The sequence below is a fragment of the Helobdella robusta genome (assembly GCF_000326865.2).
Source record: "Helobdella robusta unplaced genomic scaffold HELROscaffold_3, whole genome shotgun sequence".
Classification (NCBI taxonomy): Eukaryota; Metazoa; Annelida; class Clitellata; order Rhynchobdellida; family Glossiphoniidae; genus Helobdella; species Helobdella robusta.
In genome coordinates, this window is record NW_008704501.1 from 245,400 (window position 1) to 262,801 (window position 17,402).

The window sequence follows — 17,402 nt, forward strand, 5'->3', positions numbered from 1 at the left end:
TAAATTTCATTGCAGCCGTCAAATAAAATATTTTTAGAAATTCACTTACAATTAAACAAATTAATCTAATTAGGATAATAGGATTCGTTTCAATCACATAAGTTTAGATTATTCTCTACTACACAAACTGCATAGCATTAGTTTTTAGGTGAAATTAGCTAAAGGAAGAAAACACGGCTCGTTAGCGTTCTTCACGCTTGCTTGCAGTTAAGTTATTAAGATTCTCGATAGCTTTTTTTACGAAACGTGATAACACAGATTTTGATATCTGTATAGACACGTGAGACCATGCGTGCGTACGACCATGCACACGCCTGCCTAAATAATGTTATAGTTAGTTTATGCTTGCATTTGTTAAGCCAAGTCACGCGTGTCTTGCAGCGATACACAAAAGGCTGTCTGCTTTTTTACTTCATACTCAATCTGACTAGCAACATCAATCTAATTGTCTTGTCACTTGAGCAACTTTTAGTCCTATTTTTGTTTGTTAACACGCTTAAGTGAGTTCAGTCTGCCGCATCCAAGTTATCAAATGGCAAAATATTATATTAATTTAGTAACTGGAGTTTTTTAATAAGAATTATTGAATAACTAATAAAAAACAAATGTCTCCAGATGTTACCAGAGTGCAGTGTCCTTGAAGACATCCACCGTACTCCGTGCGACAGCGACACCACTTTAGCCAAACGACGCAGTTTTGCCGATCAGTACGTTTTACTTGTTCGACAAGATGCCACCGATTTTTTGGAAAACACATTTTCTAACACAACGCCAGAACTAGTAAAGGACCTCATTGTATTGCAAGATGAACGCCTGCCTTCAATCACATCTCTATTATCAAGAATCGAGCATTCCACTTTAACTTCCCTTTATATCATTGATTGCTGGTTGCGCTGGACCGACGAGGCAGTTAATAACAACGAAAATAATGCAACTTTTCCAAATAATACTGGTTTTAGTAGCAATACCGGTTATACGAGCAATACCCTTACGACGAGTAACAACCCTTGCGTTGATTCATCACAAATGCCTCCACCTCCACCTCCACCATACCGCACATCTTTACATCATCACCACCACCATCACCACATTTTTTCAAATGTTTTTGCCACTTGTAATTTACGCTTTTTAGTGCTTTCATATACGCACCTGACGCGTTTGCCTGAAAGTTTATTCAAAATGACTGCTTTAGAAATTTTAAAAGTCGATCACAACAATTTAGAAGAAATACCAAGCGAGATTGGGCAACTAATCAACTTGAAGACTTTTTGTTGTGACAGCCAACGACCTCGCTTGCGATCGTTACCCGCTTCTATCACTCGTCTACAGCGCCTAGAAATTTTGTCTTTCAGCAACAACCGGATAGAGAACATAGCCTGGATTGTGTCCATGCCTACATTACGAGTATTAAAATGCGATAGAAACCACATCACACGCTTGCCAGCCCACCTAGTTAGTCTCAAATTGACAACTTTAGATATAAGCCATAACCGCATCGAGTACATACCCCCAACGTTGGTCGAAATGTTTTGCCATCTCTATCATTTAGAGTATTTCAATTTAACATTAAGGCCGAAACATATACAACACGATAGATCTCAACTATTTAGCCACCTAGAAATGGAACATTATTTGCAGACGTTACAACAACAACAGCAATTGCAGCAACAACAACAACAGCAACCGCAACCACCTTATCAGCAACAAGCCAATCAACAATATTGCAATACTAGACTTGGAAGAGACATCACAATAGCAGTAGTTGGAGAAACACATTCAGGTAAATCTTCTCTAATAGAAGCGCTGAAAGATGACAAAGGAATAAGCAGAGGAATCATGGAATCTAACAAGACATCATCTATATCTACTTTACTCACAAGAGGACACACAGGATTCGAATCTCATCAGTTTGATATGCGCACCAGCGATGGTTTCACTAACTGTCACGTGAGTGTAATGGCAATGGGAAACGAGATTTTTGACAATTACAGCAAAAATTTAAAAGTTGATTTTTTTATCTTGACTTTTGATATGACTTCTCTCGAAATGCACAATGGTTCTCAGCATCTATTCGCCCGACACGTCAGCAGGTTGCAAATGTGGCTGCAAGCTCTTTACGAATTATCTCCAGAAACACCAGTTTTATTAGTAGGAACCCACGCAGAACTTGTCCGGTCGTCATCGTCGGTTACTGAAATATGGAACATAGTGGAAAGTTTATTAGATCAGGCAAGACAACACCACGCTAAACGGTACGGAGATAATCGGTGCCAATTTTGTTTAATATGCAATCCAAAAACAAGCGGTAGACAAACTGGACAGGGTAGAAATCGAATTGCCGTGTCAGGGGCGGGCTTCGTCGATTTGTCATCTCCTCATTTTGATGCTCCTTCTATTGTTAATGGACATCAACAAATAGATTCCAACCAATCAAACTTGCCAACTCAATCATCAAATCAAAATAATATGTTTTTAACGTCGACAATAAAAATCCATCATACGCGATACTCACACATTGCCGGCTACTACGAAGTTGATTCTAAAAAACCTTTTCCAAAAGATTCAAAAAAGGCCAATGCCAGTATTGACCAACTAAAAGTTGCAATAGTAAGACTGGCAAACCATCAAAACAAGCAACAACTTGTGCCATTGACTTGGCTGGCATTCGTTCGACACCTAACGACGATAAGGGAACAATCAAGTGGGATATCCAGTTTATCCTACGAAGAAATTATATCAATCGCCAGAAGTTTTGAAATCTCACCTCAACAAGTTAGCTTTTATAAAGTTTTTAGTTGACTTACATTGTGTCGTGCACGACAAAGAGAAACATATGTACAACATTTGAACTTGTTTTTGCAGAAGAAATGAAATAAATTGTTTGCATAAACTTTTTGAAATTTCATTTATATTAATGTTGAGAAAATTATGTTATAAAATAAAAAAAAAACCTATTCAAACGAAAATTTCTTCATTAAATGCAATTAAGTTATAATTAAATTAAATATGCTTCATATAGGTTCCAGTTATGTTACAATACTTTCACGAACGCGGAAACGTAGTGTATTTTCCCAACAATCCTAGTCTATCGCGTCTCGTCGTTATTAATCCAGCATGGTTTGTTTCTATGGTCAAAAAAGCCCTGGAAAGTTTTGACCAGAGTAAAAGTGACACTTCGCGAATATTACAGTGCCTCTCCGATAAAGATTTAGACAGACATTTGCAAAAGGCGTCAGGTTTGACGCCTAACAACACCATCGTTACATCGAGCGGTCAGTGGCTTCTGGCAGCACTACAAACTCTTGATTTGTGCTTACCTGTGGCTGACTGTCCAGCAACTGGTGATCAGGTCAGGTCATGATGCTTTTATTAATTATTACAATAAATTACTGGATATTTGGGTGAAACATTACTCATTTATTATTAAAAAAATAACAAATACAAACTTAGATACTTGTATTTCCGAATCTTCTTGAAAACGGATCTCCTAGTCAAGATGTATGGCCGGATGTTCCTGAATGGGATGAAAAACAGATAACGTGTGACTTTCGCTTCCGCTGTTTGAAACCCAATCAATTTATCGATTTCATCCGTTGCATCAACAGAGAAGGTAGAGTTTTATTAGAAATCGTTCCGGACCCTGTACCAGTTCTACTAGCACACCACATAGTATTTTTCACTGGAATTGATTTAGGTGGTTGCGATGATTGTTGCAACACTAGACGTAAACTAAGAATATCAGGAAGTGGAACTAACGGAAAGCAAACGTCTTACTATCAACAACAGCAACAACAGCAGCAACAGCAGCAACAATCACAACTGTTGCTACAACACTCACAACAGGCCTCGGTGGCTTCATCTTGTGATGAATTTGACCTGATGGATGATGTCATGCACAAAGTTCACATCACGCTCCACAGTAGTATGGACGCTATCAGGATTCAGGTATCCCAAGCGTAACGTTACCATATTCACCATAAAATTAATCCAGCTTGAAAATTTATTGCTCACAAATATAATATTATTTGTTAATACTCATTTGTTCCAATGTTACTAGATTCTCAAATTAAATTATAACTATGAAATTATCAAATTTAAGTTTGTTTTACGACAATTTAAAACTATTTAACTGAATAAGTAACTACTACTTTTAAAATGAGCTAATGAATTTTTAAAATAAAATAATTACAATACAAACAGGTTAGAGGAGTCAGTCCATGCTGCACAATGAAAGCGGTTTTAAACTTTTTAGAACTTTATTTTGATGACATACCCGACGAGTGTCCCAGCAACGCAGCTGCAACGGATTCAAGTTCATCAAACGCATCTGATCGAGCTAGTCTTAACTCACAAAGTGTCAGTTTTAGCTCCGAAAGTAGAGGAGGTAGTAGTAGTGGCGGCGTCACTGGACACCAAGCTACTGTTACGTCAAATATGACAGGGAGTGGACATCATTTTTTTGACGATGACGACGATCGTCAGTTTTTTCTTCTTTGTCCTAAATGTGTACTTTTACGGCATTCAAAGCCTGAAAAAATTGTTTATCACCAAAGTTCCAATGTAAAACGAAAAGCTATATGCAACAGATGGCACAACTTGGGTAGTTGGACTCGAGCCATCACTGGAGATTACCGATGCAGCAATACCGATATACACTTACAAACTAACTTAACAAGCCTTCCCGACTACGAACACCCGAGGCTGGTTTTAGTTTTGCCACCTAGTTTGGCCGTTTCAACAAAAGAATGGTACATGTTTTCAAGAGTAAAATTTTTAGAGGGATTCGAAGTACATTTTTTATGCGAAAATCCCACATATTGGCATATGACTGAAAACTCGGGTTTCAGGTTGCAATACACGTCAACTTTGAGGCAATCTCAACGTCCACCACTAGGTCAATTGTCTAAAAAATCGTCACATTTTAGCAATCAAATAACCACTATATTAGGCTTAGCTTTGTCAATGGTTCAGGTAGTCCAAGGGACAAATGAACACGGCCAGACTTGTCGCCTCATAGCGCCTGTCGTGGCAGACTTGATAAAAATGTACGATTACTTGAGAAATGTGGACCCTCATCTTACAGATTCTTACGCCTGGTTAACAAAAAATAAAGATCGAGTTGTTACGATGTTAACTAAAGTACTAGCTAACGCCAGCGATGGATTACCTGATTTGTATTTTAAGGCCGGAAGTTCTATTTCAACTGAAATGATGTTTCAATCGCCTTCGAAAGCGAACAGAAATGATTTGGCAAAGTTTCTGAAAGTAGAAACAACATCAGGTCGGTTTGGGCAACTGAGACCCCTTTACGTGGGTCGAGAAATAAGATGGGTTTGTGACGCTCATTATGAAGAACTTAGAACAATGCCGACAAAATGACCTGAACATATTTATTAGTTATATATATATATAATATATATATATAATATATATATATATATATAGTTTTTATGTTTTTTGGTACAGAACTCTGTATATAATTTTTACTACAAAAGTTGATGATATATAATCTATATTTATACTCTAACCCTAAAATATAATTTGGTAAAGTGCAACCAATACGAATAACCGAGACACAAGCATTTTACTTATATACGAATTCATGTACAATGTACATATAACTTATGCATGTTTATTACATTTTTAACTTGAAAACCATGAAGACAGTTTTCAAAAGAAGCTCTCTTTCACGAATAAACATATTTTTATCAGCACATGGAAAGTATTTTAAAGACGACTTTATTGACATCTCCCGGGTCTTCCGTTTTTAAAGTTACGGGAATCATTTCGTTTGCAAATTAAAAGATTCATTTTTATACGTACCATGAACTTTGTATTTATTTGTTTAAATTACATAGGTTTAAGCAAATTTATCGAACGTTTAATTTAATTAAAGTTTCCATTTTTATAGATGTTCCTGTTTAATACCAACTTTTACAGTTTAGTGTTCAATATCATTCTGTATTACATTACATAGCCTAGTTTCACTTTTTGAGTTAGTTTGCAGATTTAATTATTTTATAAATGTTATTTCATTATAATTACCTTTTCCTGACCTATGTTTTGTTGCGTACCATTTATGTAGACTTTTCCATCTTTAACCAAAACCCGCATCATTACGTGTTATAAAAATATTCTTTAGAACAAAAATAAAATTTTTGCAAAAATCACAAAAATTACAATGACTTCACATTCGTATGAACAAATTAATTCAACTGTTGATATTACGTTTTATCTGGATTAAATTATCACGAATTAATTAAATCCATTCGTTATATAAATTATCAGCATCATTTAGAACAGAATCTACAAAGATGAAAATAAGATAAAATCATCCAAATCAACATCAATAAAAAAGACGATGAAAAAAGACCACGAACAAACAAAACGACGACAACAACTGTGACGTCATTAACAGATGCGAATCTGATTGCAAAAATTCCACTGGCGAATAGGTAGGCGATTAAGTAAACCACGATGATTTGTTTGTTGATCGATGAACGCAGTTTACGATAAATCAATCAATCAATCGATCGATCGATCGACCAATCAATCAATCGATCGATCAATCAATCAACCAATCAATCAAATTAACAGAAACAAACGTTCTTTAACGATAACAAAATAAAGCAAGATCAGTCAGTTATGGCAAGCCGAGAGCACAAACAAAGATATTTAATTTAATACACATAAATGGCTGCTCATCCAGGTAAAGTCATAACAATACAGGTGTGATTGTGCTGTCAACAATCAATCAACAAACGAAACACTTGTTTTATTTTTTGGACTATTTATCGAATTTATAAATAAGTAAAATAAATTTTGTTCCTAAAAAGTTTACAGCAAATTAAATAAACATTCCATGAGGACAAAATTAAAATAAAATATCTTTATTTGACTTCTTTCATTTCGGATTTTGTTCAAAATTAAAAATTAAACGTTAATGTTTAATTTTCAATATTATTATTAAATTAATATTAACAATTAATTATTTTTATCTAATTTTAATTTAGTTTATTTTAATTAAAAATCTCTAAAAATTTTATTAATAATTAAAATGTGACAATAATTTTTATGGTGATGTGAGTACTCAACAAATTTTTAGTCATCAAATTGGAAGTTTTAAGGTTTATTAATAATAATTTTAAAATGTTCAGAAAAAAAATATAAATATAAAACTTTCCAATGGTTAACAATTGTTTTTAGTTAAGATTTCGTCAGAGCTACTAAAATGAAAAATTTTGAAATTTTATTTAGAGAATAAATTGAAAAACTATATATAACAATTATTTAAACATGTTTCCTATTGGAGCAAAAAAAACAAAAAAATTAAAAAATCATTGACAACAAACATATTATCAGACAAAAACTGTTGCAATGCCTTTGCATAACTCTAATTGGATAAACGAAGGACTGCCTAAGAATTGGAACTATGGTGTCATGCACGATGGCAGAATATTCTTCATTGAGTTGGCACGATTTCCGTTCACTGTTAACGTTTTATTTAATAAATGAATATATTTTATTCAAAATTTTTAATTGTAAAAATGTAAACACACAAAGTGTTGATTGTTTAAACTCTCACAATACTTCAAGTATGTAACGATATTCAAGCAAATAAAATCTCATGCAGTAGTGGATGTGAAGTCTTTTTTTTTAGATTCACTTGCTGTGGCACACACACCAGCTTCAAAATTTTGTCACTAAGTACAATATTCTTGTTTTATATGTTTATAATAGAAATATATTTTTTAATGATTTATTCATGTTAAAATTTGCAAATTTAAAATGATCATTCTTTGATGCAAACAAAGCGAGGAGCAGCACAGAACAACCTGGATGCACCCAACATTAGGTCACCCCCTTCAAACGGGATTGATGGACAGCCCAAGTTGGTTTTCTAAACATGTTCTGGTTGAAGTTTATATTTAGTTTTTATTTCACTTCACTGCTTATTAATTTAAACATTTTTTTTATGTAAGTTTAATTACATAAGTGTTATGAAGTTTTTTTGAAGTTTTGTTATGAAGTTTTGAATATATGTGTTTATTTGTAAATTTAACAAGACCTTCCATCTGGTTGGCAGTACGACATCGATGATATGCAGAGAATTTGCTTTGTTGAGTAAGGCGTTATCATGTATTAATGCATTTTTGTACTTTTTAAAACTTTTTAACACTATTTGTTGAAATGTTCACTTTTTTATTAACTATTTTTTTTTAAATTTGCTCACAAAATTAATTTTTTTTAAATAATCGTAAAATTAATGAGTAAATAGATTTAATGAATAAAAAATAATTTTTTAGTCATGTGCATGGCTTCACCACCCACAACATCCCAACTGATGACAACGCTGGCAGCAGCAACCTAGTTACTCCAAGAAGGTCTTCTGCATTTATTAACAATTCATAAGTTTACTATTTCAAATTCACAATAATTTTGTATTTATGTATGTATGTGTGTAAATTTGTTTGTTTGTTTGTATGAATGTATGTGTATGTATGTGTGTGTGCTTATGTATATTTGTATGTATGCATGTCCGTATGTTTAGTGTATGTATATTTTGTGTTGGAGATGTTAGATTCGGGTTAAAAAAGTTTATTTGTATCTTATTTGGCAAGGGAAGATTTGTGAGCAGGTAAGACCAAATAACTGCGTCTGTATATGTATAGAAATTTGTTTAAATTTTCTAGTTACTAGTGCAAAATTAACATTATTATCAATGAGAACTAAGTTATATTTTTTTTGTGAAGATGGAAATTTTAATCTGCTTTGAAATTATTTCAGCTCTACATTCGAACGAACGTCAGAAGCCACGGCGAGTCCGCTATTGAAGGTTTGTTTGAATGTTTTCCAATCTGATTGATGTGGTTTTTATTTTTTTTTAATTTTCAACATGAACTCAAATAACTTGGCGAATGCTAAATTTTTATTTGCACAGACCAGTTCAGCGAAAAGAAAATCTCAGACGAAGTATTTGCTGCCAACGTTTGATTACTATTTAAAATTTACTTCCACCATATTAAGTACTCTTAAGTTTTATTTTATTTTGTTTTGAAAATCAAAATAAAAATATAAAGATCTTTATACTTTATATTTTATATTTATATCAGTTAATAACATCAACTGAGGTCGTTTATAAAAATCGATAGATTTTATGATTTTGTTATCATTATCATATTTTTATTTATTTATTTATTATTATTATTTTTATTAGTATTTTCATTATTATTGATTTAGTATTTTTGTTGATATTGTTTTTATTTTTATACTTAAAACTCTTGTTGTCTTGTTGATGTCATACATGAAATGTTATTGAATGTCATAATGTCGTTGATTCCTTCCTGCCATTAATGTTACGGTGATGTTTTTTATAATTTTATCGCCAAAATAAACTCACTTGAAACCTCGTGGCCCGGAACTTCCTGCAGGTCCCTGGATAGGTACCCCCTGGCCAGGAGGGATCCTGAATTTCCCGCGGAGCTGCAAGGCTGTCTACTCAGGATGGTCAGTAATGGAAACGAACAAATCCAATTAAAAATACATAAATACTATATAACCCTTTTCATGATTATTGTTTAACAGTCATTCAATATTTTGGCTTGCAAGTTGGCATTATGAACGCCATGGCTCGCGTCATTTTTATTCATTGGCTCATTGACCTGTTTCGAATGCTTTCTTCCCCAAACTTAGACTATGAAGACCTGGGCTGGGTCTGCGCCTGTATACGATTTGTATGCATTTTGTGTTACGTTCATTTATACCTCACTTGTGACAAAAATTTGTTACCAACTTGGTATCAAACGTTATGTAAACAGGCTACGAGTTTCTCAGGATTGCATTTGCAATAGGTGTTAATTTTCTTTTAGTATGTGAACGAAGATAGTGTTCAGTTGTCTGAAAGAAGTTATTTTGTTTCGTTTCCTTAGGAGGGAGCCCTGTTGAAGCAGTGGAAGAAAAGATGGTTTGTTCTGGCTCAACAGCATCTCTTCTGTTACGAAGGTATACGTTTACCTAACCTCTCAACTATTTCTTTACACAGTTTAATTGTGTGTTTGTTTATTCATTCATTTATTTATTCATCCATTCATTCATTCATTCATTCATTCATTCATTCATTCATTCATTCATTCATTCATTCATTCATTCATTTATTCATCCATTTAATTATTTATTTATTCATGAATTATGAACGTGATAAACAATCTTTTCTTGCGTAAAAAACCACGTGTGCAATTAAAAAGTAAAAGTAAGGTGCAAAGTGGAAATTTTATAAACATAATTAATATAATAAGCAAAAAAGCTGACATTTGTGTGTGATATTAAAAGGCTGGTGGATTGGGACGCAGCAACAACCCGTCGAATCCTCCGCGAGGCAAATATGAGCAGCTAAGAAATGGTTCGTCGTGTAGATGATGAGCAAGTAATTGGTTCAAACTTGGAAAGGTCATTACTGTTCTTCACTAAAATGTGTGGTGGTGGGCCCTTAAGTGATGCATTAGATCAATTGAATTGACAACCAACTTGAAAACAAATATGAAAGTACAACCAAAGAAAATCCATACTGGCCCGGTCGTCGCCCAACATAAAAAGGACCGCAGCGACAGTTGAACGATTTCGGTTGCCGCTGAAAAGTGGACTAAAAATCAAACAATAAAGACGCTCTACATGGCCGGTAATTGGCATAAACTCGAGATCAAACAAACGTGTATAGCTTTTGATCTAGTTTTGAGAAATTGTTTCGAGGTCTTCTACAACATGACTCTTGTTGGCACATCTGATATCAGAATCCAAAATACTTGCTTGTCGTGCCACACAACGTTAACGCATCGTGCGTTGTGTCATCCACACTATCGAGTGTGTTCATCTTGTTTGAACTAATCAATGTCAATCCATGGTCAATCGGTACTCACTCTTATAATCACAATGTTTCAATTCAATACATTTATATGTATAATACCCAACAGGTTTGCTATTTTGTTAAGTTTTACAAACAATTTTTATGACATTAAAACTATTTTATTAAATTTCCTAGACATAAGTGAGAAGAAGTGTTTGAGCACTTACTACCTGCCTGGCCACACTATGAAGTCTGCTTATGGGGAGCCTGGTGTCTTGAAGCGATTCTCAATCAAGGTAGAGAGACTCTGCTCTTTCTTTATTTTTATTATTATTGTCATCATCATTGTCATTGTTGTTATTATTATTGTTGTTGTTGTCGCTGTTGTTGATGTTACCATTTTAGTTGTTGTCATCATCACTTATGATTGTCATTGAAATTGTATTTGTAATTTTTATTTTTGTTATTGCTCTTATAAACATTTGTAAAAACATGATTTGTTCACATATTTGAGTTAGGTCTAATAAATACCGTTGTCTACCTATACAAGTCCTATTCCTATTTGGTCACAACAGACCAAATTGCTATCTCTACTGCTGCGGTTGTTTGGTTTTAAATAAATGAACTGAGTAAATAAACTTTAAAAATAGACGCTATTTAAATATTGTGGAATTTTGGAAAATTTCAATGAACAACTTTGAGGTTGAGGACGTATTTTGAAATTTTGAAATTTTTTAGGAAGAATTTAAAGTGCGGTCTGCACAGTTAGCAAAGTCTTCAACACGCTTCATGAAAATAAAGATGATTATTTCGAGCTCATAGAGATGTGAATATTTATTTTTGAAAAGAAATTGCTAAAAAATGTTCAATGTTTGTTTGTGCTACATGAATGAGGAATGGCTCTGAGATATAAAATTATAACAGTTGAATTTTGAAAATTTCGACCCACAATGATGCATAGCATAATATATAGGCCGTGTCTATTATAACCGCATAGGTGGATGCTTAGACAGGTGGCTTGTTTGTTCTAAGTTTGTTCTACACTGCAAGAGACGTACACACACATTCAGTTTATTATTAACCGTTGAAAAAATTATACAGAACGTGTTTTTCATTTGCTACATCAGCGCCGCAACCAAAAGTTCATTCATTTTAATAAATTCATTTCAAAGACCACTAACGCAATAATTAGACATTTCTTTTAAATTTGAAAAAATTAAAAAATATCGTTAGTCAGTTAACAGTTTAGAAGATTTAAATAATTTATTTATCGCCATAATTATGAAGCATTTGCATCGAAACGTCGGCTTTTTATTTTATAATTGTTAATAATTTCATAAAAAGGATAATCTTATTCATTCACATGTTTAATAAATATTTAATGTTTGTGTTGTTAATAACATGTGAGAGCACGCGGGAGTTAGTTGTGTACGTGTATACGTGCATGCAAACGTTCTCCATCCAGTCATACCTCTACTTCCTCGTGTTACAGTAGTGCGTGAAATTAAATTATTAAGCTTTTGGTCACGCCATATTCATAGTTATACCTAACTCAAGGCATTTGAGTGTAAGTAAGTAAATTTTACACACACACAAACACACACAACACTGACACTAACTGTATCGCATTTTAATAATGCTCACCTGCTGACCTTTAAGATATAATGTTACTTGAAAAGAAGTTTTAAATTTCAAAATACTTAACGCCGTTCATTACGTAACATGTGTAGATTGAGAATGACCAAGCGAAGACATTATATGTGGCGTCCGATGATGCTGGCGACATGCAAGTTTGGATGAATGCAGTTGGCAAGTACTCGTCCAGCAACATCAACAACATCAACAGCAACCGTGGGACTGCCGATGCCAAGTTTTTCATCGAAGGTGACGAAAATGAGGATGACGTCTTTTCTCACAATCCGCCACGAAGATCGTCATCAGTTGGATCACGAAATAAAAAATCGCTACGAAGATCGTCAAGTCGTCAATCGGCTCTTCAAAATATTTCAAGCAACTTTGCTGCCAGGCACAACAGTGAGGTAGGAACATTGAAGAGTTCCTACAGTTTGCACAACAGCTTCAACAACACTTTGCGTAGCAGCAGTAGTAAACAACAACTCAATTCACCATTCAAATTGAATTACACTGAACAAAGATGTCGAACGCCTGTCTACAGTTCGAGCAATGCATTCGAAAACGCAAGCAACAAAAAATCATTTTCATCTGCGTCGCTACAGAACAGAAATCCGCAACATTTTGATCAATCAATCGACTATGTGAACGAGTTAAGAGGTGATGTTATTGATGGAGCTACTACATCGCAGCACAATTTCAAAATACAAAAGAATTATCTAATTAAAAATTCATTACCTAACACGCAGCAACAGTTTACCGACAATTCCTTTCCAAACTCGAAACAACCACGATCGTCTCATTACGACTTCAACAAACAGTTGCAACCGCAACAATTACAATCACAAAGAGATCTTGCAACACCTAGCTCAACATTCTCTGTGGCGTCACTTAACTCGGACAGAAACTATTTTGACAGAAATTCCAACTTTTACAAATCAAAATCGGCATTCAACGCTGCACCGACAACTAACTACAAACAGAATTATTCGGACAATCCTGGTGACATTTCAACTAATTTGAACAGAAATAATTTCAACAATTTAAACACAAATGTCAATTCTTATCCTAACAACAATTTGATGATAGAATCTCACTTGAACAGTCAACCTGCATACAATGATATTTTAAGGCCAAAGTTAAATAAAAACATTAACGGTTCATTTCATCACAACCCACAACAACAAATGCAACAACAATCACAGAAACAGCGAAACGAACAACTCCATCAACCATACCACCACCAACAACGATATCAATATTCTTCTAATTTTTCAACTCATCACAACCAGCCCTCGCACAGAGCATTAAGTTCCAACAAGGAGAGTAATCAATCTTTAAATGACCAATCAATCCGCAAACAAATCAACCAACCGATGGACCAATCGATCAATTATTCTATCAATCAGCCAATCAGCCAGCGTGTTAATCAAATTACGAAACAATCGTCTGCAGCATCCCAATCACCCCAATCCTTCCAGGACAACTTCAGCAGTGTTTCAAAATACAGCTCCAGTAACAATAGATTGAACGAAAAACCACAAAAGCCGCCACGAATGTCCGATGTAAATTTAATGAAACACCAACAGCAGCCAGAATTTCATCCGCAGTATCAACAAAATCACCAACAACAATATCAACAACATCAGAATAATTTCCAACGTTCTTCAAAGTCAGTAGAATCTCTGAACACCCTCAAGACTGCTGCCTCATCGAAAACTTCTAGCAAGAACACTTACATTCTGAACAATCCTGAGAGTGAGAACAAATTGAGTGTGAACCAGTCGAGCAGCGTGTATGATAGCAACATGTTCAACAATCAACAGAAATTTAACAGGGACTCTAATTCTTCGTATGTTGGCAAACATTCCACTCTGATTAACCAACAGCAACAACTACTACGACAGCAGCAGTCAGACTGGACCCCACTGAAATACAACATCGATGCCATCAAGGAAGACCCTGACATGCTTGATACTGAAGTTTTAGTTAGTTCTTTTTTCATTCGTTGTTGTTAGATTTTTTTTATAATTAAACCCGAATTTTTACGATGAAATGCCTTTAACCATTATTTTTAAAAAATGAGATAAAAACAAGATGAAAAGCAGATTTTTTCATGCTAAGTTTGCAATGAAGTGAACATTTTTTTGTAAAAAATGTAAACTTCGTTGTTTTATTTTTTATTTTGAGGATACATTTTTTATAAATTTCTGGCAACGTTGCAGACATCACGTAACTTGCAAGATTTGCAGAGGAAACTGGCCAGCCACACGCGGTTGAGACTGAGCATTTCAGTGCAGGATCTCATGGGCCGAAGCGTTTGTACCTCTTCTCTTCAAACTGATTTATAATCTTTCAAGTGTTTCGAAATTATTTGTGCATCTGATGAATCTGACATAACATTTTACAATTTTTAAATGATTCAAATTAGGAAAGTTTTTAATGGATCTAATTAACTCGTGCCTGCTTATTTATTCAACTTTGTTTGTTCAATCACATTTAATTGAATATTTTCAACAAAAATTTAGATGGCAGACAAGTGTTGTAAATTTGACTTAGTGAAATGTTGTAAGCATTGTTTTTTGTACTTGTTGAATGTTGCGACAGTTTACACTTGTCTAATTTGTTTCAATTATTCAAACTCTTGAACTGAAGTATGAAGAACTGGTTCTCTTTCTCATTCAACTGAAACGAAGTCAGTCAGAACTACAAAAAATCTGTGAGGTGACAAGGAGCCAGCCAGCCGGCAGCATCGATTACAAGTTGACTTCTTATAATTGTTCAACTGCAATTGGCATATATTTTAAAGCTTATTTATAATGATTACTTCAATGAGAATCCTTTCAACTTGTTCTTGATAACAATCAAAGTTTAATGAAGCAAACGGAAAGTGCAGAGAAACAAATGGAGGTGACCCAACCGCTGATCAACCTGCTGGACAACATGCTGACCATGGGCAGTCTCTACAATGGCGACAGTCTCATGTACGCTTCTCAGTACAAGACGGTTTGTACGGCATTGTTAGACTGATTGGTTGAATGACTAGCCATGTTTTAAAAAAATATTGATTGGTTGGCCGATTGGTTGGTTGGTTGATTGATTGGTTGGCTTATGAGTGACTTGAAACACTTTTGACTATAAAATGGTTGTTTAATCAATCAGTTCATTTGTAGTTGATCAACAAGTTGATGAACAATTTGTTATTTGATGGACGTATTTTTTTGACGACGTTCATTTCAGAATCAGTTGAAGCCGGAGGAAGTTGTGCCAGCGAAGCCTATGCTGGAGTTCAATCGCATAAGGCAGGAGCGCAGTTTGCTGAGGTCATCGAGAAGATCATCACCGTCACCACCATCTCGTCGCTCGAACAATCAAAACAATCCGAGATCTAATAACGATGCCGACGATGGTGCCGGTGATGATGATGATGTGAGTGCGGAAGTCATCGTGGGACGTCTGGAGGTGCAGCTGAATGAGTTGCACCGATTGGATGGTCTGATGCACGCGCAGTCAACTATCGTCAGCGACCTGCTCCAAGACAAAGTACCTACCTACCTACCTACCTACCTACCTACCTACCAACCTACCTACCTACCTACCTACCTACCTACCTACCTACCTACCTACCTACCTACCTACCTACCTACCTACCTACCTATCTGTTTATTTATTTATTTTTCATTATAGAGGACCAAATAAGTTTAAAATAAACTTGCAGAGAGGCCACCCTTAACTAAGTCATAAATAAACATAAAAGTTCAAAAGTTAGAAATTAAGAAAATCCATTTCAGCATTCAAATGCATTCAAATACTAAATCAAAATTTTATAAAAATGTTAACTAGAATGAAATACATTCAGATAGTTTTTATGAAGTAGTCAAATAGTCGTAATAATAGCGGACAGACAAAAACACACGCACCACACACACACACACACACACACACACACACACACACACACACACACACACACATTCATATTTAAACAACAGCTATATATTAATGTATATAAATCGTTAGATGGTGGTGTTGTTTGTTTTGTCTGTGTTTTTTGTTGATGTTTTTGTCAGCTGTGCTTAATTTCTCCATCACAATTCGTTATCATTCTTAACAATGTTATTTTTGAAAAATTGTGCGTTGTTACTAAATTTGTTAAATTTTTTTTGAAGCAAGTTTTTTTTCGTTGCACTGATCATCTGTAAAAGTTGGTTGTTATTGCTATTGGTCCGATCCGATCGATGTTATGTTGATAAAGTCGTGATAGACGTCACCATCATCATCACCATCATCGTGACAACTTCCAGGTCCTCCTGGAAAAAAGTCTGCATGAAGTGGACAAGCAGCAGAAGCTTCTCAGCTCAGCAGCCGACGACGACGTCCGCCTCGCTTACCTCAACAGTCAAAAGACTTCACTGCAGGATGATGTGGCTCGTGTTGTCCTCCAAATTCAACAGCAGCAACAAGTTGGTCTTTAACAGATTTTTTTATAATATAAAGCCGGCAACGTATTCATTTGTACTTATTCATCTTGTGACGATGTTGTCGTCATTATTGCGGAGAACCTCTTAAGACGAGATCATTGCATAACCTCCGTTCAACATCGCAGCAATGATTTTATACGTTCATTTAATGTGTGTTGGACAGGTTTTGAACAAAACTCGATCAGACTTGGACACCTGCGAACGTGCCATCATCCAGCTGAGAAACAAGTGGCAACTCATCAATAAGGACATCAACGCCCCCCACGACACTGGAGAACACCGCTTTGTAATTTTTAATGTTCTATCTTTTAAAATTTAAAGTTTAAACATTTTCTAATATTATCGATTGCTTATTCCAACTATGAATTTCAGTGTTTCAATCAGGATGTCGGAGTTGTGACTCCGGAGAGAGCTAAGGAGTTATCTAAATTCTAAATAATGATTTTTCA

At 34.7% G+C, this 17,402-nt stretch overlaps 3 protein-coding genes across 3 annotated transcripts; all 3 read left to right on the top strand.

The window, feature by feature from the left end:
• Window positions 1–288: 288 nt before the first annotated feature.
• On the top strand, window positions 289–5,379 carry HELRODRAFT_160944 (hypothetical protein; the record flags this gene model as incomplete). The annotated part of the gene is made up of 5 exons (XM_009020942.1): window positions 289–333; window positions 616–2,772; window positions 3,020–3,349; window positions 3,451–3,945; window positions 4,201–5,379. The coding sequence occupies 5 exons, from the start codon at window positions 289–291 to the stop codon at window positions 5,377–5,379; spliced, it is 4,206 nt and encodes a 1,401-aa protein (XP_009019190.1).
• A 1,314-nt stretch (window positions 5,380–6,693) lies between these two features.
• HELRODRAFT_160945 (hypothetical protein) lies at window positions 6,694–14,823 on the top strand (the record flags this gene model as incomplete). The annotated part of the gene is made up of 11 exons (XM_009020943.1): window positions 6,694–6,729; window positions 7,363–7,497; window positions 7,815–7,891; window positions 8,307–8,384; window positions 9,432–9,507; window positions 9,930–10,002; window positions 10,715–10,831; window positions 11,036–11,136; window positions 12,571–13,630; window positions 14,150–14,460; window positions 14,698–14,823. 11 exons carry the CDS (start codon window positions 6,694–6,696, stop codon window positions 14,821–14,823), a joined length of 2,190 nt encoding a protein of 729 aa, XP_009019191.1.
• Window positions 14,824–15,376: 553 nt separating this feature from the next.
• Window positions 15,377–17,388, top strand: HELRODRAFT_160946 (hypothetical protein; the record flags this gene model as incomplete). The annotated part of the gene is made up of 5 exons (XM_009020944.1): window positions 15,377–15,478; window positions 15,713–16,015; window positions 16,777–16,935; window positions 17,117–17,251; window positions 17,326–17,388. 5 exons carry the CDS (start codon window positions 15,377–15,379, stop codon window positions 17,386–17,388), a joined length of 762 nt encoding a protein of 253 aa, XP_009019192.1.
• Between the last annotated feature and the right edge of the window lie 14 nt (window positions 17,389–17,402).